At 48.9% G+C, this 23,131-nt stretch overlaps 9 protein-coding genes across 9 annotated transcripts; 4 read left to right on the top strand and 5 right to left on the bottom strand.

The window, feature by feature from the left end:
• Positions 1-123: 123 nt before the first annotated feature.
• Aspvir_003268 (putative transcription factor) lies at positions 124-2,421 on the bottom strand (the record flags this gene model as incomplete). The annotated part of the gene is made up of 2 exons (XM_043274853.1): positions 124-2,125; positions 2,183-2,421. The coding sequence occupies 2 exons, from the start codon at positions 2,419-2,421 to the stop codon at positions 124-126; spliced, it is 2,241 nt and encodes a 746-aa protein (XP_043130788.1).
• A 5,653-nt stretch (positions 2,422-8,074) lies between these two features.
• On the top strand, positions 8,075-8,554 carry Aspvir_003267 (uncharacterized protein; the record flags this gene model as incomplete). The annotated part of the gene is made up of 2 exons (XM_043274852.1): positions 8,075-8,120; positions 8,301-8,554. The coding sequence occupies 2 exons, from the start codon at positions 8,075-8,077 to the stop codon at positions 8,552-8,554; spliced, it is 300 nt and encodes a 99-aa protein (XP_043130787.1).
• Positions 8,555-9,502: 948 nt separating this feature from the next.
• On the top strand, positions 9,503-10,412 carry Aspvir_003266 (uncharacterized protein; the record flags this gene model as incomplete). Its single annotated transcript, XM_043274851.1, has 4 exons — positions 9,503-9,710; positions 9,763-9,803; positions 9,854-10,096; positions 10,149-10,412. 4 exons carry the CDS (start codon positions 9,503-9,505, stop codon positions 10,410-10,412), a joined length of 756 nt encoding a protein of 251 aa, XP_043130786.1.
• A 285-nt stretch (positions 10,413-10,697) lies between these two features.
• Aspvir_003265 (uncharacterized protein) lies at positions 10,698-13,054 on the top strand (the record flags this gene model as incomplete). Its single annotated transcript, XM_043274850.1, has 2 exons — positions 10,698-10,831; positions 10,882-13,054. 2 exons carry the CDS (start codon positions 10,698-10,700, stop codon positions 13,052-13,054), a joined length of 2,307 nt encoding a protein of 768 aa, XP_043130785.1.
• Positions 13,055-13,108: 54 nt separating this feature from the next.
• Aspvir_003264 (SDR family oxidoreductase) lies at positions 13,109-14,302 on the bottom strand (the record flags this gene model as incomplete). The annotated part of the gene is made up of 5 exons (XM_043274849.1): positions 13,109-13,340; positions 13,393-13,477; positions 13,523-13,613; positions 13,658-13,769; positions 13,833-14,302. 5 exons carry the CDS (start codon positions 14,300-14,302, stop codon positions 13,109-13,111), a joined length of 990 nt encoding a protein of 329 aa, XP_043130784.1.
• Positions 14,303-14,671: 369 nt separating this feature from the next.
• Aspvir_003263 (HHE domain protein) lies at positions 14,672-15,418 on the bottom strand (the record flags this gene model as incomplete). The annotated part of the gene is made up of 2 exons (XM_043274848.1): positions 14,672-15,031; positions 15,077-15,418. 2 exons carry the CDS (start codon positions 15,416-15,418, stop codon positions 14,672-14,674), a joined length of 702 nt encoding a protein of 233 aa, XP_043130783.1.
• A 779-nt stretch (positions 15,419-16,197) lies between these two features.
• Positions 16,198-17,340, top strand: Aspvir_003262 (PP2C family serine/threonine-protein phosphatase; the record flags this gene model as incomplete). The annotated part of the gene is made up of 5 exons (XM_043274847.1): positions 16,198-16,266; positions 16,315-16,427; positions 16,477-16,768; positions 16,814-16,916; positions 16,961-17,340. The coding sequence occupies 5 exons, from the start codon at positions 16,198-16,200 to the stop codon at positions 17,338-17,340; spliced, it is 957 nt and encodes a 318-aa protein (XP_043130782.1).
• Positions 17,341-17,427: 87 nt separating this feature from the next.
• Aspvir_003261 (uncharacterized protein) lies at positions 17,428-18,670 on the bottom strand (the record flags this gene model as incomplete). Its single annotated transcript, XM_043274846.1, has 2 exons — positions 17,428-18,246; positions 18,293-18,670. The coding sequence occupies 2 exons, from the start codon at positions 18,668-18,670 to the stop codon at positions 17,428-17,430; spliced, it is 1,197 nt and encodes a 398-aa protein (XP_043130781.1).
• Positions 18,671-19,480: 810 nt separating this feature from the next.
• On the bottom strand, positions 19,481-20,164 carry Aspvir_003260 (uncharacterized protein; the record flags this gene model as incomplete). The annotated part of the gene is made up of 1 exon (XM_043274845.1): positions 19,481-20,164. The coding sequence occupies one exon, from the start codon at positions 20,162-20,164 to the stop codon at positions 19,481-19,483; it is 684 nt and encodes a 227-aa protein (XP_043130780.1).
• Positions 20,165-23,131: the final 2,967 nt, after the last annotated feature.

Here is a 23,131-nt window from a genome sequence, read left to right as displayed (position 1 = left end):
CGCGGGACCTAGCCCGTAACAAGTAACCGTATTATATACTCCCTTATCTATACACACCTCACCTAAAAATAAAAAATACCTCATTAGTTTCAAGAACGTAGAGCCGATTGTGTATTCCTTTTCTCAAGGAGTGCTGCCTATTCCCAGTGCATAAATTGTGCCAAGAGCTCCATCTGAGTGGCTGCCATTCCATATGTCAAGGTGATCTTGATAGGCTACCCATGTGTTAATTTCAACTGCTCCAATCGACGAGCATAGGCTGTCATCCGTGGAAAATGCATTATCAAAAGTGTACTCGAACCCTCCTCCCGCGAGAGACCCCGTCAGCACATCAACCGGGTTCGCGGATGATGGCGTAGTTGAGGTTACAGTATCGGGTGATTCCTGCAGTGTCAATCCCAGGGCGATTCTGCCGCGGTTGTTCGTCTGGTCCGACTTTTCATCTAGGTTAGTCAATATGGCATTCAGTTTCGCGACGAGTGATCTCGTGAGATTTTCAGCTCGAGCAGCGAAAGGTTCGGTTGCTGCGAAGGCCTCAAATATAGACAAGGCTTTGAAGATCCACTGGGTTGCCCTACGTGATCGTGAAGAGAATGGGTTCGCTACAATGAATCCAAGAATGGTCACCGTGGCATTCCACAACGGGTGCAGGATTGCAGGCCAGCCAAAAAAAAGGTCGGAAGAAGAGCAGAGGTCGTAAACGATAATTGTCATGGTTATGGCGTGCTGGAGCGAACTGCGAGCATGGTGGTCTGTCTGTGGCTGTTGGACAGAAGAGAAATTGGAAGGTTGTGGGAAACAGATGAATGGCCGCTGGAGCAGGATATATGCATTATGATAGTATACTTCAAGTAGAACCCGTTGGTGGTGGAGCCAGCTGGGTGCTCCGAGCTCTAACACTATCGGACTCTCTGCCGTGGACATAGATTCCATGTGGCCCGTGTTCTTCCTGGGGCTAAGGAGGTCATCCGGTAGTTCATTGCTCCATTTCTCTAGACAAGCAAGCGATGTGGCTAGCAGGTTTGCTCGCTGTTCTAGCGCCGTGACGCTGCTGGCATCCTCGTATAATTTTGACGTGGTAATTTGTCGTTGGATCTCGGCAAGAGACACTGCCAGCTTCACCGCATGAACGAAATAGGTCGAGACGTGCAAATTCTTCCAACAAACCCTCGTGTTTCCCGGCATCGCAATTAGTTCATCAGCTGACGGCAAAGCACACGTTATCGTAGCAGTCTGTACGGCGACTGGCTTCCCAAGCTGCTGGGAACATTGTATATCCAGCATGAAGAGTAACCACCAAATCCGTTTCCGAGCTATTCTCTCTTTTGGCTGAAGACGCTCGCTGGGCTCCTCGTGGAGATTGACACTATGGCTGTCGCGAATGGCGGTGCCAAGCAGGCTGTAGGCCTCCCTGAAATGGCTTGCATTCATGAGATACAAAGACATCAGAGCGTAACATTGCAGCGATAGGAGCGTGGGCTCGGTCAGAAGGGCGATATAATCGCGGCAGCGACGGAAATATCCGTACCCTATCCACGAGATGTTGACCGCACAACGGCGCAAAGTCAGGATGCGGGAAGTCAGGCCGGCCCCATGGCCGTATTGGATTCCTAACGCCGCCATACAATTTACCAATGCCTTGGTCAATTTCCCAACCTCGGAATCTTGTCGCCGATCCAGGTCCAACAGCGATTGAAATTCCGCTTCATCCGAAGCTTGCAAGAGCGGATGATAGGCTTCCCAAAACAATCTCAGAAAATATGTTTCTTGGTCCCCGGTCAAGCGCTCACTGCAAGGGGGTTGGCTGTCCGCTGACGCTGCGATATGCGGCAGATCAGGAAACGGACCCGGATAGGCAGATTTGGGATCCGCCATTGCTCCGTTGGCGGAGGTGCGCGACGTGGTCCTGGAATCGGCAAAGAAGGCATCGATTTTGGCGAAGACATACGCCGGACGGTCGAGCAGCTCCATGTGCTCGTTAATCATCTCGGTGGCACTACCGGCAGGGGCTGAGGGCATTTGCGGTCGGCCCACAGTGACCGGCGCCAGGGTGATTTCTGGTTTCTCCAGAGACGCATCAGGTCGAACACGGTCCCTGGGACGGGGCTCGGGGTGGTGCTCTCTTCTTCAACAGTAGGTAATAATCAGTGATCATCCCACTCCAACCGCCAGAGTTTCTTACCCGGTTGAGACGAGGATCTTAGAGTTTTGCTTGGCGGCTGGACTGGAGGTCCACGTACATCTGACTTTATCAAGCACACAGCGCGGACACGGCTTCTCCCCGCACTTGATGCGGAAGGTACGGCATCGATCGCATGCCCGCGATACTTTCTGTCGCTGTCTGGATGGCAATACCGAGCTCGAAGCGCGTTGATCAGGACCAGGTCGCGCTGGCGCGGCCAGATTGAACGTATGGAACATTGCAGGGGAAGCCCATGGACGGATTGTTGGGGTGGGCGGTCCCTACGCAGGGAAGAGAGAATAAATAGGAAGGGTTGTAACATTGTTTAACAGAGTTCTGCTTATCAAGTCCGGCCTAGCATCTTCCCATCTTCTCACGACCACCTGGCGGGGTTTTGCCCCCTTGCAAGGCGTCGAGACTGCAGACAAGGTTGACAGGATTCGTAGACACTTTACCTGCAGACACTATTCCTGCAAGAGCATATGACGGCCCGTCTCCGAGCATCAGATGGCCCCCTCTCCCTCTGTCCATTTCTTCAGCGAGGTCGTATACTAGTGTGACACGTCGCAGATGTCCGCGAAAAGGTCACGGCTCGGMTCAATGTAACCCTAATCACATATCGGGGATTTTTTAGCCAGTAATTTAGCACATAGTGCGCACGGTTGCACTTATAAGATTATTAGTATAAGCTTTGAGAGGGGGATCTTTCGGCCCTACGCAGATCTAAGTGCTATTTTAAGGTGTTTAAGGTTTAAGTCGCTGTTTATCGGGTTGTGACTACAAAGCTTCATTGGAGCAGCCTGCTCCTTACGCCAAGAACCTGCTGCTTGAGGGATTTCAGCTGCTGAGAGTTGGATTCCGGACGGATACAGAAGTATTCTTGGATAACATGATTAATATCTGAAGAAGGTTACAGCCATTAGTCATGCTGAATAATCACTGAATAATCAGCTGTTGTTTACAAAACTCTTCTAGTTTAGCCTTTATGTCTCTTCCTTCAGGCCTTCATTTCTCTGGCACTCTGCCGCCTTCCTAAGCCCTTAAAGCTTATACCTCCTTAGCCACTGCCTCCTGGGCCCTCCCCTATTACAGGGCTGCCTACTACCCTTAAAATATATAATATTTTAAGCTACTCTGTACTACCTATTCCTATGTCTAATTATTAGTATCTTAAAATAGTAGATGTAAATTTATATCTTAAAAGAGTAATATTTTCTAGAGGAGTAGAGGTAAGGCTATAACTATAAGATACTTAGTAAGATAGTAAGGGCCATAGGTGATAGGTCTAAACTCTATACTAGGAGTAAGTAGAGTAAACTCTGCCTAAGTGAAATTCAGAGCTAAAGCTAGGAGTGAGCAGACTCAGAGCAAGCGCTAGCCAGCTTGTAATCTATAATAGAATGTGACCTATATATATTAAGATTGAATATATATTATAATAGGGCTAAGATTGGCTAGAACTATGGTAATATTTTTCTGAGACATACTGGCCTATGTCCCTTAGTTACTAAGTTATGCTTATATTCATAAATCAAGTCTGCACTTAGTCATCTCATAACTTGAAGCGACATCTTAGCAATCAAGGCAAAGCTTGCCATAGTCGCAAGAGAGGTCAATGAGTCCTCAAAGCGAGACCTAACTTGATGTTAGTTCCGCTGTTATTGATCTAACTCCTTACAGAAAATGCGTTGAAGGCTCTCTATGCAACTTGTTCAGATGCAAGAGCTTTCTGAATAAATAGGTTATGTTGGAAACTTGGAATACACTTGTTTGATCAAGTAAGGACTGATTAGCATGTATGGTGACTGAGGCTCATCATCAACCTATCCCGGTCTTCGGAGAATCTTCATCCAACCCACTTGCCAGTCGCTCAAAGCTGAGTCAACCATTTTGCGCCTACGAGAAGGCATGTTTCAACAACGGGTTCAAAGTAATGGTAGACGTCAACCAAACTTGAAAGCAATTTTGGATGAATGTGATGGCTTGTGTGCCATATGGAAGGAAATTGCGCTATTTCTGCACAGGGAACCATGCATGAGCATCCATACTCACACTGCATATGACTAGGATTCCTGGACCAAGGAATTACATGAGCTCACACCATCTTCAATCAGCTCTCTTCCTGGCGTGAAATCTGTCCCGTATATTCTGCCTGGCAATTTCACTAAATTGATCCCAGTCCACATAGGGGAGCAGGTCGGCTGCTTCAGTATCCAGGCCGACGCCCTAGTCCGGCTACTAGGAGCTGGTCGCAGCCCGAATGGCTTTCATCTGTTTATCATGCCAATAAAACAGACGCACCCATACCAACTATCACACAATCACTTTGGCCCTTATGCCATCATACAACTCAGCATCAGTCAAGCCTAACAAGTACTGTGCGGAGAGTGCGTTGCCAGCAAAATTGAAATAAGACAGTGATGGCCAAAGGCCATTTCGCAGCCACCCAACAAAGTGTCTATCAATGAACGTGGCAAGGTCTTTCCTCAAGTCTGCTTGACCAGCTTTTATAATCAGTGATACTTTATCCATATCCGGAGCACTCATATCATGACTAACACCAGTAGGATGGTATCTTGACCTGATTTGAAGCCCCCAATGATACCTGGGCTTGGCTTTTTTCGTAGCTGCTTCAAGTGCTGCCGCGACCTAACAGTTATCAGGTCTGCTCAGAAACATTCCAAAAAGAGCATCCTCCTTTGTTGAAGCCGTAACCAATGTCGGGGCGTCACACTGAATGTTGTGCAGATCCAAAGCTCATACTTCGTAGACTTAGACTGGCGCTGCATAATCCACTGCAGGATGATAGTCACTGGGGTTCAGAGACTGTGTACTAATTTTGCCCAAAGTCTGCCCAGAGACGGGCTGCTCAAAAGAGTTTTGATCATAATCTATCTACATGTCAGTCGCAGCAATGGTCCTTTCTTGACCATCTTCAATGTCATGAGGCCCATGTTGCTTTGACTGTTCTTTTCAAGTAAAAGATAACATAACATACTATCTGAACGAAACATTATCAGATAATGCCTGCTCAAGAACAACAATATAGCATGCTACTGAGCTCTGCTTTACTCTACCATCCAATAAATTTGAACTGCAAACTCAGTTACCGCCTAGACAGAACCAGAGACTCGGATTAGCTTATGTTGAAACTTCTAAATTTAGGGAGGGTGGTAGTTATACTATGAAATTTTATGGTTCTTATGTGTCGGCTGGTTCTCTGCCTTCAATCTAAACAACTCATGGTTCATTTTTCCAGCAAATTAGCAGTCAGTCATACTGTTATGTTTATGACAAGGTTCATTGTGCGCAACTAACAAGCTGGAAAATTGTAACAGGGAAACAAGTATTAAACCACCACTGGATGTCTGGAATGGAAGCTAACAAACTCACAAAGGCAGAGACAGATAATTTTAGAAACATGGCCATGCCCTCTCTTTTTGTTTATTCACTCTACTTCTGTATATAAATAGATATCCTTTATTACTACCTAGATTCTATATTAGTTAGTTATTAGAGAGGTGGTGAATACTTCTTTACTCCTTCTATTAAGGGTTTAAGGGAGTAGTTTTAACTGCTATCTTGGTTAAATAAATCCAATCTTAGGCTCCCAAGGAAGACCAATTAGGAAGTTTTCATGTGGGAGGATCGCCTATTTAGAGAATATAAATAAGTAGCCAGTACAAATCATCAGAGCACATCTTGAGGCTTCAAGTCTTTGAATATTCAGCTTAGGAGAGGACATAGCCAATGGGACAAAGTGACCTCGTTCATCAATAACTGATCACATATAACTAAAAGGAATGTCAGACTAGCAGTGATGTTGTTGTCATGCTTCACATCTACCCCGGGGGTTGCGCCCCGAGGTGGTCATTAGTAACGTCTGGAAAAGGAAATATGTCTTGATTCCCTGCTACAATATTAGCAATGTTCATTTTTTTGTTGCATCCTTTAAAAGTGGTCATACCCTCAACAACCATAGAATCCTTCATTAGTGATAGACCAAGTGCTGCTCTCAATGCAACCTGCGCCATATAACCCTTGGCAACCAGACGATTCATAAGCAGCTGGGGTCTTCACACTATACGACCCGTGGGGTGTATTGTATGTCCATGAGAACTGCCCGCTGCCAAACCCTACTGACAGTCCATACCCATCTATGCAATTCGAATCAGCCGTCGAACTATGGAAGGTGCTCTGAGTTGCACCGGCACAGGTCGTGACACCATTGTCGACGAAGGAGATCAGGTCCCAGAGACAGTATGGTGCGAGACCCGGACAATATAATTTCAATGTGACTTCCAAACAGCCTCTAGCTGTACTTGCAAGGTATCCTACCAGCAACACTGCTGCTGTGGAACGCATTGTTGATTGGAGTTGTACAGCAGTTAATGCTAAAACGTGCTAACAGGACTCTTGACTATGAGGTCTGAACACTGTTATTTCAGAAAAGAAATTCTTGGACAAATTTAGGATGAATAAACTTACTGGGATTAGGGAAATCTTCAACACAGTTGATTGCTTGACCACAGATTCTATCTGAGCCATCTGATGCTCTCCGTCCCTTTATATAGACGAGATCATGTATCAATTACGATGTCTCATTATACTTGTCAGGCGCGCCAGGTGTGCTGCGCCTTCTATGATATCTGCTATCAAATCATAATTCTCCCTTCAGGGAGTAATGTTGTGATCTTACACAGCAATACAATGACTGCAGCTCTAGTTGGCCGCACTGGTTTTGGTTGTTCAGTTAAATGCCCAGGGGTGGAATCTTTCATTGTCTGTGGCTGTGCATTGACAAATCATTAATCATATTGCTATTACCCACGACCATATAAGATATGGCCGCCAAACCTTAATAAACAACTCGACATAAACTGTTAACCAGTGAAATCCATGTATTATAAGCCCCAGTGCCTCTGTCAGCCTGGTCGCTGACAGCCTCTGCGGAGGTGTGGTGGTGCCTATAAGATCCAGGCGTGACGAGCAATGCGAGCTGGTCATAGTTGTTTTTTGGCCTACATGGTAGCATCTTGCCTAGACAGCAAGACTTACAGTCTTGCCATTGCGCAAAAAAATCAAATTCGTGACATTTCTTTGTTTCTCAAAAATAACAATGTGTGTTGGGGCTTATGACCGCTGGCAAGAAACCTGATAATATATGTCGGGGGCCTAAGGCCACCTACCCACCCGCACAATCAGTTGATTCGGCTCGCAGCTCCGATGAGCTTAGCTTAGCTTAGCTTACAGCTGTCTCTGCATGTACCTTAGGCTGCTTCTCCTTCTCTATCTTATAGATAGAAGTATTAATGAGTGCGCTTCCACACTTTCCTTCTTAGTTTCTCTCATCAATGCGTTACTTGTAGATAAAATTCAACTGTCTTGATAATCTAGTACCTAGAATCTTAGAATTCAGCAAATCTTAGTATAATTAATCCCTTAGGCTTTCGTATGATAGTAGCATTCGAAGTGCTGACCTTATTTCGTTACTTTCACCAGGGGCTACATTACTGTGCTGCTGGTGCCGGACTTCAAAAAGGTCTCCCAGTGAGGGAAGTTTCCTGTGGAGCAAAACAAGCAAATCAATCGGTTAGATACTTTCTATAGAATAGGACATACTAGATGGCTATCGCCGCTTGTAGAAAGTCTTACTGTGCCGGATTGATTACTGCCTAATTAATTGATTTAGGCCTTGCCTTGCCGGGAGCGGGGAGATCTTACACAGTTCATATCTGAGATGTTCTGGGTAAAAGGATGTTCTGCCTTGTGTAAAAAGCCCAGAACTATTATGTAAGACAGGTTCCGTAAGCCCACCATTTCATGGACAGGCATCTTTGCTCAGCCCTCATTATCCCAACCATCATTGCAAACACACGAAGACCTTTAGATATGGCTAACCGAAAGAATGCAAAGAGAGGTATTGAGAAGGTCATGGGTACCCCTTCAAGGACCCCAAGCTTGTGGACGAAGCCGTTGCACGAGACCAGAACGAACGTCTTGCCTTTCTGGGTGACAAAGTGGTCGCATTGATTCTGCTGGACATTTGGTACCCAACTGAGAAGAGCGGAAGTATGATATGTGCATTTGTGGATATGTATCTCTCTATGCTTATTAGACACAGCGCAGGGACGCCCCCACCTTGAAAGTTACGCAACCAACAAGGCCATGACTCACCAGGCCATCAGGCTGCACCTGGGCACATTTGCCAGGCCAGGTCCAGCTCAATCTCAGCAAAAGGCTTTGGGCGTCCACGGCCTCGGAACCGAGATCGAGGCACTTGTCGCTGCCGTCTGGATTAATTCACAATGGAATGTTGAGGTAGTGAAAAATGCCATGAAGCACCTGCACCTTTGTCCTGAACATGTGTGAGCATTCCATATTGCAGCGTCTTTCTTCTGCAGCTGTCTGGGGAACAGCACCAGTTGGAGCCTTCAGTGCTGACAGCCGTCGAAAGGCTCCAACTGGTGCTGTTCCCCAGACAGCTGCAGAAGAAAGACACTGCGACATGGAATGCCATGGTATCAGATTAAAGCTCATCTATAAAAGCGCATATCTGCGCCTCTATTGCTCGACGGCTAGTCAAGTACTTGATGACCACATCCTTCCGTTGGCTAGCATTGTTTGCTTAACCATAATGTTTTTGAAAGAGAAAATAAAGTAAAGTAATGCCATTGTCAACATTTCAGAATCAATAGATAAACTTGAATGCTTCACTCAGGCTCCCTTTTGTTGGCTATCATGCCCTAAGACTAGCAGCTCTTAGATTGATTGTGGATTACATATGGGTTGATCCACGCTATACTTGATCCAACCCATGCAGTATCTCTTCTATATTAGTGCTCATTTTAATATTAGCTCTCTCTCGTTGTCTTTACTCGATCACCTATTTTTATTACTATAAATAGTAAGCTTAACCAGGACATCCGCCATAGTTGATGGTTTACCCGCAGCCAGACGAGAAGTGACTGCTGTAAGAACCTGCCGCTTGAGGGATTTCAGCTGCAGCCTGCAGCTGAGAGGTGGCTCAGGTGGGTTCCGGACGGATACAGAAATACTCTTGGATAACATGTGAACTGTGGATGGCTGTAAGGTTACGGCCATTTTAGTCATTTAGTCCTGTCACCCTAGCATTAGTACCTTTTAGGGGTATTTAATGATCCATCATGTATACGTTTGGCTAGAACCATGGCAATATTTTTCGGACACACACTGGGCTATGTCCCTTAGTTATGCTCATATGCATACATAAGTCAAGTCTGCACTCAGTGATCATTCCATAAACTCAGCCATTTTCAAGTTGCTACTCCGTGCAAGAAAATGAAGCTGCTTCTCCTCTTTGCCAGCACTGCCCTCGCAACATGGCACAAACCTCTACCTGGGCACTTGTCCCTCCTCACTCGCGACTATAACGGCAACTGCACTGCCAAAAACACCTGCTCTGACTGCTACGGCCCAGGAAACATCATCTGCGACAACGCAGGCTGCTTCAATCCAGAAAAGGGGGAGCAATGCTGCAAAGACGGCTGTATCTTTCTCCCCATCACGTCAACCTATCCTACCACTACTAACACAACTAGATTCCTGTGTAGCAAAAGATAACTCCTGCTGCGATGCCTTGGTACCCTCTCCCCTATTCCTACATCCCCTACCCATACTGACGACCAAAAGGGAACAGGAACACCAGGAAGAGACGGCCTGCTCCCCTTCCCCACCACCTCCTCAACAGCAAGCACCCTCGACACGATAATCTGCACGGCCCAGCAAACCAACGAACAATGCTGCACGCAGAACGATCCGTCCTTGAAATGGTGCTCCGGGAGTTACCCCAACCAATTATGCTACAACCCCAAGTATCAGAACTGCTGTTCCGAGGGGACGGTGTGTTTCGGCGAGGGGTGCTGTGCTCTAGTCGTATGTTTCTTTCCTTTGCCTTCTGCGATAGAATCTGACGAGGGGTATCTAGAGCGCGAGCGCTATCACGCCTGATCCTGCGCTTGCAACTGCGTTGCCGGGTGGGAATAATGAGTCCGTGTCTGTGTCTACGTGGGGGCCGGGCACAACCTCGGTGAAGTTGGGTACTGGCTCTGCTATTATTGCAACTGCAACTACAACCACAACTGGCAATTCGAATCCGACACAGAGCACGAATGCGGCTCTTGCGAAGGGGATTAATGGCGTGTTGATGGGCGCTGGAGTGGTCATGGCGGGACTGGGCTTGGAGCTTTAGGCTTGAGCGCGGGGGTTTGTCTCCTGACTTCCTGACAGGAACAGGACTAATAGCCTGCAGCTAGGGCCAACGCGGCTGGATACGAGATGATCATTTTATTCACCAGTAGGATGAGGCTATGGTCAATGCCAAGGCAAAGTAATTTAGTTCTCGTATAGAATGGCGCCTACCAATGTGACGGTGTGCAGGGTCGTATTCGGGGTGGTGCCTCGAATAAGCGTAGTCTGAGGGTACATAATGTATCCGAGGACTGGTTTTATCGAAAGGCGATGAGACTAAGATATCATGACCAGCCTCACAGTTGCAGAGGTCTCAGGCTTGATCGCCGCGGGCGTGTTCATCCTGCAATTACTCCTTCCGCTGTCTCTGCCACTTATCCTCATCGCTTTCCTGACTGACGAGAACTCGATCATCAGTTGGTGGGTAGTCCGTCTATCTGTCTGTGTCCTGCTTAACTGATCTGAGACAGGAACGTGCTCGCCCGCTTTCTCCACTCAACCCTATGGCCCAGCATTCTTGGCTCCAGCACGGCGGCCGCATCAGGTGTGCAGAAGAGGCTGACTATCACCGGATACGCGCAGACGATCATCCTGGGCGTTGTATCCATCGCCTCGATCGTGACTCCACTGGGCCTGTATGACTCCATTGAGCCGGCAAGCTCACCAACAGCCGAACCATTCGCCTACATCAAAGGGACCTCAGCGTTCAGCTACGGCACGCCCGCTCGCAGCGATGCCCCGTTCACGCGCAACTGCGGCCTCCAACGGGCTTGTCCGGGGACGAGTCTGAACAAGACATGCCGCCAGCAGGGCCTGCTGGAGAATTGTACCGTCGTCTATGACAGCCTTGGCCCGGAGCACTTGCAAGATGTATTCCGCGACGGGGCGAGCGCGTTCGGTCCATCGGTCTCGAGTATTTTCGACATGCAGTACCGGACCTTCATCAATGGGACAGACCCGTACAGTGTGCTGGGATGGTATGCGAAGCCGTCGTATCGCTCGCTGCAAGTTCTCATCCTGGACGAAAAGGTCGAGGCTGTCGAGGGTTTGATTGTTGATATGGTGGAGGGAGGGATAGGGTTTAGGAATCATACAGCGCCCTCCAAAGCGCTCAAGTACGGCTCAACCTGGGACGAGGATATCCTGTTCATCCAGCCGGAGACGCAGTGTGTGCCGTTGAACTTTTCCATTGATTTCCAGCTGCCGTCCGACCTCGAGACGAGCTTGTCTGTTGTTAATCTGGTGTTGAGGGATCACGGGGGGCTGTCGAATATCGTGCAGCCTCGTCCCTCGATCAGCATTCCTGTAAACGGGCAGGAGTTTGATTTGCGGCAGAGAGCGTGGAATGCGGCATGGTATAACAACTTTCTAACCCTGGCATACTTTAATGCGACGGATCCGGATCCTACAAACATCACCCGTCTGGATGTCACGCCAGGACAGACGTTCAAGCTAGAGAATGCGAACTTTACCCTTGGATATCGCAGCATCAAGAGCACAATCAGTCTGGGAGAGTACCTCAATCTCCGCGTCAACAACTCAACCATCAACCCCCACGGAATCACCCAGAAAGACTTCGATTTAGCTACAACCCTCTGCGGCGGCACGACCTCGTCCAGCCCATCCACCATCACCAGCGCCCTCATCGGCTGCGGCCTCGTCTACGGCGCCGCCAACCGCACCGACGGCGTCTCCCCGCTACGAACAGACCCAAATTCCCCCTGGAGCATCCCGCTCTACATCTGCGCCAGCGCTGTAAAGGCCAGCCTCAAAACAGTTTCCTTCGGCTACAACGGCACCGGCCTCGACGCACTATCCATCACCTCCCTCTCCCAAAAGACGTACCCCTCTCCCCCGCTCTGGGCCGTCGAAGACCTCCCAGACCGATCCCTCGCAGATGTCCAGCCGCTGTGGGGCATCCTCCCCGCAAACACAACATCAGCAGTCAACCTGTCTACAATCGCAGGCCCCTCTCTCTACCTACCCGGCTACATCGACACCACCACCACCCCCCTCACGGGCCTCGCACCCGTCCCCGTCTCCACAGGCCAGAACCTCCCAGGCGTAGACTTCTACACGCAGTCCCTCTACCGCGCACTCAGCATCAGCAGTCCAGCAGGCCAACCCTACGCAGATTACTCCGGGTGGACGAGTCTCGCCCTCTACGCCAAGTGGCAGGCCCTCTCGACGACGGCTACAGGCGCAGCGAAGATCATCGATCTCGTGTGGACGGATTTCGCGGCCAATGCGATGGTTGGGACTAAAGCTGCTGCGGAGCAAGATCAGGTGCTCCCGGTTACGGTGTTTGAGAGGCGGATACGGTATAGGCTTCCGTATGCGGTTCCGGGCATTGTGGTGCTTGTTGCTGCGTTGGGGATTGTGGGGGGTGTGGTTGTGTTGGGGTGTATGCGGCGGACTGGGGTCGGGCGGTTGAAGGGGTTTTTGGAGAGGACGGCTGTGGGGAGGGTACTGGGTTTGGTGCTTTTGGGAGAGGAGGGGGAGATGGGCAAGGACTGGGTGGAGAAGGTGGGTGGGAAGAGGGTGAGGATTACTGAGGGAGGTATTACAGTTGAGCCAGGGTTACTGAGTGCAGAGATGAAGAGAGATGGACATGAAAATGATAGTGCAGAAGTAAAAGGCTAAGATATACTCGCTACTATACAATGTCACTTTTCATCGTGGCAAGGAGACAGGGAATTACTTGCTCATCCTCCTCTTCTTGTTTGCATGCTTGGGATGAAAGCTCTCGGCGTAGACCTTGAAGAACTCAACCGGCTCCTGCGGATGACCACCCGTCACATCGTGGAACGCCGTGGTGGAGATGTAGTTGGTCTTGCCCTCGCGGACAAGCGAGTAGTACTCGAGCAGATACTGCAGCTCCGACTCGTCGCTCTCCGACTGCGCCTGCAGAACCTTCTTTGCCTCGGCCCTGAGACTGTCAGCTCGTTCACTGTCAGGCGGTGACTGGAGGGGAGACGTACTCTGAGATATCCTCAAATTTGAGGTCCGTGCCCAGCGCCTGGCTGGCTGCGCTGGCTAGTTCGTCACCAGTCGTGAGCATGGGTCCTGCGCTGTTAGCTGCGCTCAAGCTAGCTTATTGAGGCGTCATACCAGTCAGAACCATCAGTTGGCCGCGGTGCTGATCGGCGAAGCCGTGCTTGCCTTTGCCGCAGAGGACATGGGCGACGACTTGTGGGACGTCCTATCTGGTCAGTTTGCATTTCTATGACGGAGGATAAGACATACACCCAACGCAATAGGAGCAAATTTATGATTCGTCCCGACGGGAAGAGGGAGGATGCCCTCCTTCTGGGCCTGCTCCGAGTACAGCAGGAGATTCTCAGCGTAGAAGCCAGCCCTACACATGTCAGATTGCCCATTGCCTCTTTAAAAAAGCAAGAATAAGGAAGAGTGAGGATACCTAACAATAACAGGCGAATGCCCCGTCTGAGTAGACGACTCCCCCTTGGAGGCCATAAACGCCGCCTCGAGGTCGATAAAGCTCCGAAGATGAGGCTGCCTGTCACGCTCGGCGAGATCGCATCCCGCGGAGCTAACAAAACAGACATTGGCGATATTGGCCTTCTTCGCCGCCTCGATCATCTCCATCGTGATGTCGAACTTTTCTTTATGCGCCGGGGGAATCAGGCAGAGGACCTCGGCGCCGCTCTGCTGGAGGGTCTGCACGGTGTGATTCAGACGGCCCGGCTCGTGCGGGACAATCTTGACGCCCAGCTTGGCGAGCTCCTTGCATTTTTCTGCGTGGGGGTGCAGCGTGAGACCCGTGACGGACTTGATGTTGGATTTGAAGGTCTCGTCTGTGAGGAGCAGCTCGGCGATGAGGAAGCCGGTGTGGCCGTCTACAGAGGTGATGCAGATTGTGCGGGACATGTTATCAATCAGTCAATTATTCCCAATTCAATTGTTCGCAGTTTTGAAGATTGACTGCTGAATGGTTGTTGATTTGTGCTGTTTATACTAGGGCTAAGCGCATACCGCGTCATTGTGCTATCACCGCCTGGTGAGTTACCTGAATCATGCATGTTTCTGGAAACTTGGCTTCAGATCTTGTTTCCGGTATCTGGGCATGTGGCCTGATCTACCAATGACGTCCAAGTGATCTATGATGCAGATGATGGTCTTGGTCTAGATCCGGCCGCACCTACATCTCCTTAGCAATCAATTCGAAGTCTACTACAGTCCACAGTCTAGACCTAGGAAGTATAATGGCAAATAGAATTGATACTATTACAAACACTACTAATGGCCCATAGGCCGGTCATGACCCATAGGCGACTGTTGACCTTCATGCGGCCACTTGCGGAACAAATCAGCCAGCTGATCAATTGGAGCAGTCAACAATCCCACAGCCGTCTCAAATGGCGGCTTGTTGGGGGCACTGGGATGCGAGCGCGTCGGCACGAAAATCTTGGTCCGGTCGAAGCTCTTGGAAAGACTGACGCTGTCGTCGTGGGACAGAGCCTCGTCGAGCTTGACCAGGTCGTTCATTTCTTCTTCCTTGATGTGCTCTGCGAGATCGGCCATCAGGGATTTAATGGTGGGAATGAACTCGGCGCTGGAGGGGTCGAGGTTCTGGAATTTCTTGAGTTTTTCTTTGACCTGTGGTCGTCAGTTTTCATCATTGGAGGTTAGTGGAAAGAGTACAGTTTGGTGTTCCCTCCTGTCCTTGTCTGCCATGGCAATTCCATCTGGGAGATGTTTCTCAAATGCAGGATAGACGACCAGTTCCTCGCCGATGGAGTGCCGGGCTAGTTCCCAGGTAAACAGATTCTGGTAGCGGGTCTGCTCGTCACGGTCCTTCGCGTTGATGATCCTTTGATAGCAGGCTTCGATCTCGCGGTGATCCTGTTTGACCGTGTCGATGATTCGTCCGATCATTTGGATGGGTGAAGTGGAGACGGTTCTTGCTGTGATGGGAAAGGGTTGGAATCTGGAGATGGAGATGGAGAGTGGGATGGGCCGTAGGAGTCGTATGGGAACAGCCATTTTGTACGGTTATGGCCTACCACTTACAGGGGCTGTTGGATTATATAGCTGGAGGTGCGATGTCATGATGAGAGGGTGGCCGCTTAGCTGTCCAGCTGATTGGACTGGTCATGTCGTCACCGCCAGTATCCTGTCACTCAGGATAGGAGGATATAGTTTCCAGCATTCGTCTTCCGTCACCATGAGATAGTAGCTGTAGCTGTAGCGGTCTAATGCCAAGCAGCCGCTGTCTGGGTGATATCTGACATGTCTCCAAATCTGATGCGATATGCACTATATATTTGATCTGCACACTCGTAGCCTTGCATGGAAGGATAGCTGTCTAGTCTAGAACAGTCTGCCACCCTAATAGCTTGCAGGTCTCTAAGTCTGTACTGACCCCGGATGGGGTAAGAGTGACGCCATATCTTGGCAGTGATCATTGACTCTATTAAACCCGACTTTCCTCTCACCAGTCAATTGATAATAGGAAAATTGTAAATATGTGTCATAAATAGTAGTTTGTTGCAACATGCATTGCGACAGGGATATCCCAGAATCTTCTTATTCTTACTCTTATTATCATAGGCAAATAGTTGCTTATCCCCAATGGAAAAGACAAGGTTCTGCCGAAGCTTGATTCTACAAGGAAGCAGCCAGTGATGTCATCAATCATGACCACTTGAGCATCAGCTTCCATAAATAGTCATGCTGCAGCACATTATATTAGTAGAAAATAAATAGATCACTTGTACGACACAGGGATTTCCATCCGTCCTATTGCCATTGATAAACGCAACATGGGTTCCCAGGCACATTCACACTCATCCAAACATGCCATCAAACTACGAGGAGCAGGAGGCGCCAGCGTAAGCATTCCTGGAAAGCACGTAGGTGTCAAATATTAATGAGAGTAGGCGCAAGGCACACGATCCTCGCAGCAGGATCAATACACAGTAATCCTTCCGGATCAAATCCCCAAGACCGCGATTCACGATGAATTAGCCATCTTCGCGGTCTATGACGGACAGTAAGACTAAGACCCCTCATTATTATTTGAACTATATTAATGAGAACAGTGGCTCCAGAAAGGTCGCGCAGCACGCAGCGCGACACATCAGGGAGCTCCTCTTTGAAGGTGACGCGCTGCAGGCCGGTCGGTATGAGGACGCAATCCGACAAGCCATCCGAAAAGAAGAGGAAATGCTTCTTGAAGAATGCCAAGATGGGGAGGACAAATTCGCGATCGCCGGATCGACGGTCTCGGTGGTGATTATCAATCTTACCCAGGGCGTGATGGTGGTAGGTAACCTGGGCGATTCGCATGTCCTCATGGGCGAGTGCGACATAACCGGACAACTGGAAACTGTGGTATGCACCCACTCCCGGTACAGTAGATAATAGCTAAGAGTGTAGCATCGGTTGACGCAAGACCACAAACCTGACAATCCGAGAGAGAAGGAGAGGATCGAGAATGCGGGGGGGAAGGTCAACTATGGGTTGGACACTGCGCGGATAGGTATGTTGCCTTTGCATTACTGACCAAAAGTCTAACTAGAATAGGAGCCTTGAATATGTCACGCGCACTGGGGGATCTGCAGTATAAAAACCCGCTTAACAATGATACTGCAGGCCCAAGCACTGCAGGCCAGGAACTAGCGGCGATGACCCCGTCCATTGAACAGGGCAACTTCTTGTCTACTGAGCCATCTATCATCCGGGTAGACCTGCGGCAAGATCGTCGGTATATTCTGGCTTTGACGACAGACGGTGTCACCAACGTGCTGGAGGATAATGTCGTCATCGATGAAATCAAAGCACGGCACGAAGGGGGACTAGGAGTGCAGCAGGTGGCAGACGAGCTGGTCCGGGATGTTGCAGAGGGCACGCGGAGGGATAATGCGACATGTATCGCGGTGTTCCTGGATGGATGTCTGTCTTGACGATGCTATACAAGTCAAAATCAGACTTCTGCTTGTGAAATGATAGAGGCATTCATGATCCAATATCATGCATCTCGAGCTGTTTCTCTACGGGCAAGTCCCGCCATAGAATTGACGCCGAATATTCCACCGTTCCAGCACGTTAGTACATGGTGTTTCGCTGTTACTAGACCCAAACCCGTGGATTCTGTTCTGCAATTCCTCTCCACTGACTTCCACCTTGCTTCCATTCCTGCTCCAGGTGGCGCTGGGGTTAATGCGGAGTATATGCAGTTGCGCAGGGTGGACTGTAAGCTTCCATTCTCGGTCCTGGTCCCTGCACATATCTGTATAGATGGGTTTCTCTTCACTTGATTCAGTCAGATTTACAACCATCGTGACTGTCAGACCTTGCGGATCAATGCGTAGACGAGCCCTTCCTTCATGACCTATCGTACAGGGAAGTGACGGTCTCTGATCCGTTGTGACGGTGCTGAGCGAGGATACATTAGTCTCAGAATGGAACAGCTCTTCCAGCGATTTGAGCCCGGTCGATCGGAGCAGGCAGAACCTCGGACACAGTTGGAACAGAAAATGACCGCTAGCCGCCTCATGACTGGAAGGACTAGGGATATATGCCCCTACCACAGCTGTACACATCTCATCGGTAAGCAACAGAATATGTGGATAGTCATCACCTCGAATTTGTTCAAGCAGAAGGTCCATTCCCACGTCTTCCGTCCGAGGCAGCAATTCTAGGCAAGAATCACTTGGCCCGGAGGCGTCCATGGCGAATGGAAGCAATAGAGAAATTACGGTCATGATACGGTTCGGTAAACATCCCTCTGGTGGTACGATTGTCTCCCGTAGACTACGTGGCTGGAATATAACTCCCCAGAGGTTGTAGAATCGCTCGCGAAGACCCGGCTGTACAGGTTAGAGCCATCTAATCATAAGCACAAGGGATACTCACTAGAATATCTGCCACGATTCCAGCATCGATCGTCTGGTCTTCATTGCAGATCGCATCCGCAATACTGTCTGCCAGTTTCTGGCAAGCCGATGACGATTCGTCATTGAACATCCCCGAAGGCAAACATGAGCCTTCGACATCCCACACTCTCAGCTGCAGGAGTAACCGAACGAAAAGTGAGAACTCATCTTGAAAAAGTTGACGCCCCATCGAACCCCTAGGTAGTATCCTCTCGGCCGCATCTCGAAGCCGATCCGGCGACGGCACCAGAGTCATCGGGTACGGCTGCGTCGTAACCAGCACGCCCATTACATCGTGCACTGTCCACTTCTTCTCCGCAGAATAGACTTGCGCGGGTTCGCTAATACTCCTAAGCATCCTCCTGAAATCCGCTTCTCAAAATGACGCCTCGTCGTAACGCCAGTAGTGATCCCCACGCTGCTGTGTCCCTAGTGAATCCGTCCCCCGAAACACGAGGAGGGCAATCGCTCTCTGGAACCCCTTTACATCGATCCTGCTTCCGCGAGAACTGCGCGCGAATGGATAATGTGCGTAGAAATGCAGACACCGCCAGAGCAGATATGTCGTTTCATGGGAATCAATTTCCAGATGCCGACTGGCGACAAACCGGCGGAGGCTCTCGACGTCCCAGTCTACGGAGTTAGCGTTGTCATTTAAAAAGCTGAACGCGGACATACGGAGGCGTGCACCAAAAGTGTTGACGCACGCTAGTAAGCTTGGCTGTATCCTGCTGACGCGGCCCCCTAGTAATTTGTATGGCAACGCGTCTAGAAGGAGAAATCTTTGTTTACATTCTAGTATTCAACTCTTTGATACTATCCAAACTCACTATTTTCGTCGAATCTATTGATCCCTCACCATGCCTAAGAATGGTTACCATCTAATTGAATTACGCATTCAGATTCTCGGGCTCGCGCGGGCAATCAACTGCAGCTCGTCGTCATCATAGCAAACCATAAAACTCACTTCACCGTATGAGGTTCTCACTGGAGGTTGCGAGATACCTCCTCGGCGATGCTCAGATTCAGCTTAGTCATTTGACATTTGTCTGCCCGCTCGAACTAACTAAAACTGTAGGAGCGCGCCCCAAACTAAGGTAGTCTTGTGTTAATGTAAGGTACAGTACAGTACAGCAAAGTTCATGAAGGCAATGCGTGTTCGGAACTGCTATCCACTAAGCAGACTGTTAACGCTGGCGCCATACCAACTCACCAGATCCGCTAGACTGTTGAATATCACCGGAGTATCACCATGACCGCACCATACCACTTTCCACGAGTAGTCTCCATCCGTGGGTCGCACATATGCGTAGAAGATATCTAAACCCTCACCGCTTCCGCCGCCACATCGCCATGGGGTGCCGACATCCAGGCCCTTGTACCTTACCATTTCCCTGAGAAGGGCTAAATCTTCTCGAGCACCATAGGCGAGACCCATTGCTATCCATGTACGACCCATAACAGTAGAAGGATCAAGTCTCAGGGTTTGCTCGGTTTGTTCTGCGGAAGCCACCAGGGTCCGCTCGTGACGTTCAAAGGGAAGCCCTTCGATATCCAACCCGTCCGTGATAGACATCAACTCGATATAATCGGATGGCAGATCCAATTCGGAGATATCGGGGGATGCAATTTCGAGTAGCTTCAATTTCAGCCGATGTAGGTGAGCGGTTGGATCTGCCGGAGGTGGCCGGGTGCCGTCTGTGATGGCTATTTCGTCGCGAGAGGTCGGGCCATCGACCAGCCATTGCAGGTCTCCGTCGGATAGAGCGGACCATGAATGTTCGTTATACCGGTGAATGGTCTGCCGATATTGTGCCAACGCCTGAGAAAGAATGGAGGAGCTCGAATCCATAGCTTCTAAGATTCTGTCTGATAAAAATATGAACGAAGTTTTCTGTCATCAGTTCGGAAGTGCAGAATCAAGGAGACCCAGGGGATTGCAAGAGGAAGGGCTCGATCAGGCGATAGATCGGAGTAAGTGCTGCATGTCCTCCTGGATGGCCGAATAAAGTTCAGTTTCTGCCCCTGAAGCCGTTGAAGCTCCTAATTCTTGAATCACCGGACCCTTACTATAAAGAAGTTAATTAAGTGGGGGAGTGACATAGAGAATAAACAAAGCGGATTAGCTCGAGGGGAGGGGATTGTAAGAATCTGGGCCTTTACGTTTGCAAATTGATCATCTCTCTTGCTGTACTACTCTATACTACCCTATACTGCTCCATAAAAGGCTATACACATGCGATATCAAAAGGGAAACAGGGACCATTCTTCTTTCTTCAATGGTTAATGACTGGTTCAATTTATCTTCTTGACCATCTTTAATCTTCACTTTTGCATCCCTCAAGAGTCTGCACATAGAAACAGAGATGTTGGCTTCCAAGACAGTTTGCGCTCTTCTGAGCTGTGTAGTTGTCTCTCAGTTAGTGGTGAGGTTCTTTGAGTCCACCACTAGTGAGGAAATAGCACAGCATCATGAAGTACTTACTCAGTTTCTCCAACGGAACCAGCTGCTGATTGAAACCTACCCACCTCTATCTTTCCTCCTCTGTAAGTTCTCAGAGTATCTGCATCTACTATACAGTGCATGTAATATTTTTATCACAACTGGCACTAGTTTCTCATTATTCCTGCTTCTTCACACGGAACCAGTCAGCTCCCCACAACTGTTGCCCTTTGTCTTTGTCATTCTGCTTAGCTTCTCTGTGATTGTTTATTGCCCGGACCCGGCCTCCTCGACTCAATTATCCCCAATTATGATTGGAGATGTATTTTCAGAACTCTCATGCCTTGCGGCGTTAGCGCTATCGTTGGCGATACCGCCACCAAGGCAGCCTTCATTTCTAGGCATGAAAAGCGTATGCTTTCGGGGAGCTTTACTCGCTACCTCTTTCGTTTCTGGTCAAAATATAGTGTCTACATCAGCGGCATTAGCAACATTCCTTGCCATTGTCCTTTGGGATAATTTCCAACGTCTGGCAGATCATGGCATATCATTGGTATGTTACAACCGAACCATTGTCTCCTTACCATCTAATGGACCAAACTAATGCCTATGATAGTTCCGCGTGTTCTTGGAGATTCTATTCGCTATGTTGAGCCCCATTCTCTGCTTAGCCTTCTTGCTGTTGGTGATTTGCGCCTTTGCTTTTCCAGCCTCAGAGACCTCTTATGGTGGAAATTATAACCTTCGATATCTGTCCGCGCAAGCTCGGCGAACCCTACGCCCTGCGATGTCCCCAGGCTACTCTCAGATGCAGACATCAGCTTTAGAGGAGATCAATAGGTTGGACCATGGCTTTCCAATCTATCCTGGCTCTCCTCTAAGCATCTATATCCCTCAAGCAGGATTCCTGTGGTCTGACGACAAATATTGGAATGAAGATGCGAGCATATTTGAACAGATTGCAGATAATGAATTCGATGATACCGATTGGCAATTGGAAGGTGATGAGGAAAGCAACAGAACAGAACCACAACACCCTCGAGTCTACTTTTCAGATTCTGTGGGACGAACAAGTGAGTATCTCCATTGATCAAGTTTTCTCTTCATTATTATCTACCTTCCTTACAACCGCCTCCAAAACAACATAAAAAGAAAGGCACACCATGCTGATGGATCATAGAACCATGGATCTTCCAGAGACCCGTTACGGAATACTCAACAGCACTAAACACTCAGCCATTACAAAATGAGGATACAGTGTTTATACGTGATATTGAAACCGAGGGATTTCTAACAGTTGAAGAAAAACATTCTATCCTCGATAGATTTTTCACAGTGGAGATGCATGGTGGCCCTAGGTTTGAAGTCAGGTACATGGATTTCTTTTCCTTCCACTTTAGCCTTTTGGCACTGATAGCGGTAATAGCGTCCACCCATCTCCAACTCCACACTCTCTGTGGAGCATTATTTATGATCCCTTAGAGGACAATGGCTTCCGGCTGGTTAACGACCAGCAAAGATGCTATCTTACCTCTTTGTTTCGCAATTTTCCGGACTGGGATGGCACGATCAACGATACCATAGCATACATCCTACACATTGAGCTGGAGACAACCTGATATCGCCTCCCGCCTTTTTGTAGTTGATGAGGTTGACAAGAAGAGAGATGAAAAGACGTGGGTCAGAGAATTGAAAGAGAATTTCGACTTCAGCTCTCAAATCCTTGCGGCAATGTGGCGCTTGTTTCGCTTCAGAGAGAAATACCCTGATTGGCAAGACGTTCCTCGCTTTAGAGCCTCATCATCATCAATAGTGAGTGATGATGCTTGCAGCTGGCATACCGGTCTACTCCGGGTGTTTTGCTTTTTATTTGCTTTCAGGCTGGTTGGCCGCCAGAGAGGTGTTCTGGAAGTAGAAAAGCGGCCTGGAGTTGCCACCGCCATATATTCTCGATGGTCCTATGCCGTCGCAATCTTCTTGGCTGCTAGACAGATTCTCCTTGTTGCTGGTTGGGTTGAATGGGGCAGCTGTCGGCTGGTGACTTGTTGCTTTTCCTGGGTTCTTCAGAGCTTGCAGTAGGTTATTGGGAAACAATCAGGACTCGACAGAGAAGCAGGAACGGAAAAAGCCTTCTGACTTGAGGTAGGGGCCATGTATCTAACAGCTATCAATGCCAGTTCATTCATGTGATTGCTACTGCCATTACTCTTAAAATGAGCCATGTGAAGCCACCAGTCTTGTGTGACTAGAGAAACCCGTAGCTTCCCTCACGTTAATTACCATATGGGGGGTTGGTGGGTCGGGAGGCAACACAATCAAAAGGAACTAAAATAGGTCCAATGGTGTCTGGTATCATAAAACTGCATTGTTTGCGAA

Source organism: Aspergillus viridinutans, assembly GCF_018404265.1.
Source record: "Aspergillus viridinutans IFM 47045 DNA, scaffold_14, whole genome shotgun sequence".
In the NCBI taxonomy this organism is placed as follows: Eukaryota; Fungi; Ascomycota; class Eurotiomycetes; order Eurotiales; family Aspergillaceae; genus Aspergillus; species Aspergillus viridinutans.
This window is presented reverse-complemented; position numbering and strand designations above follow the sequence as displayed.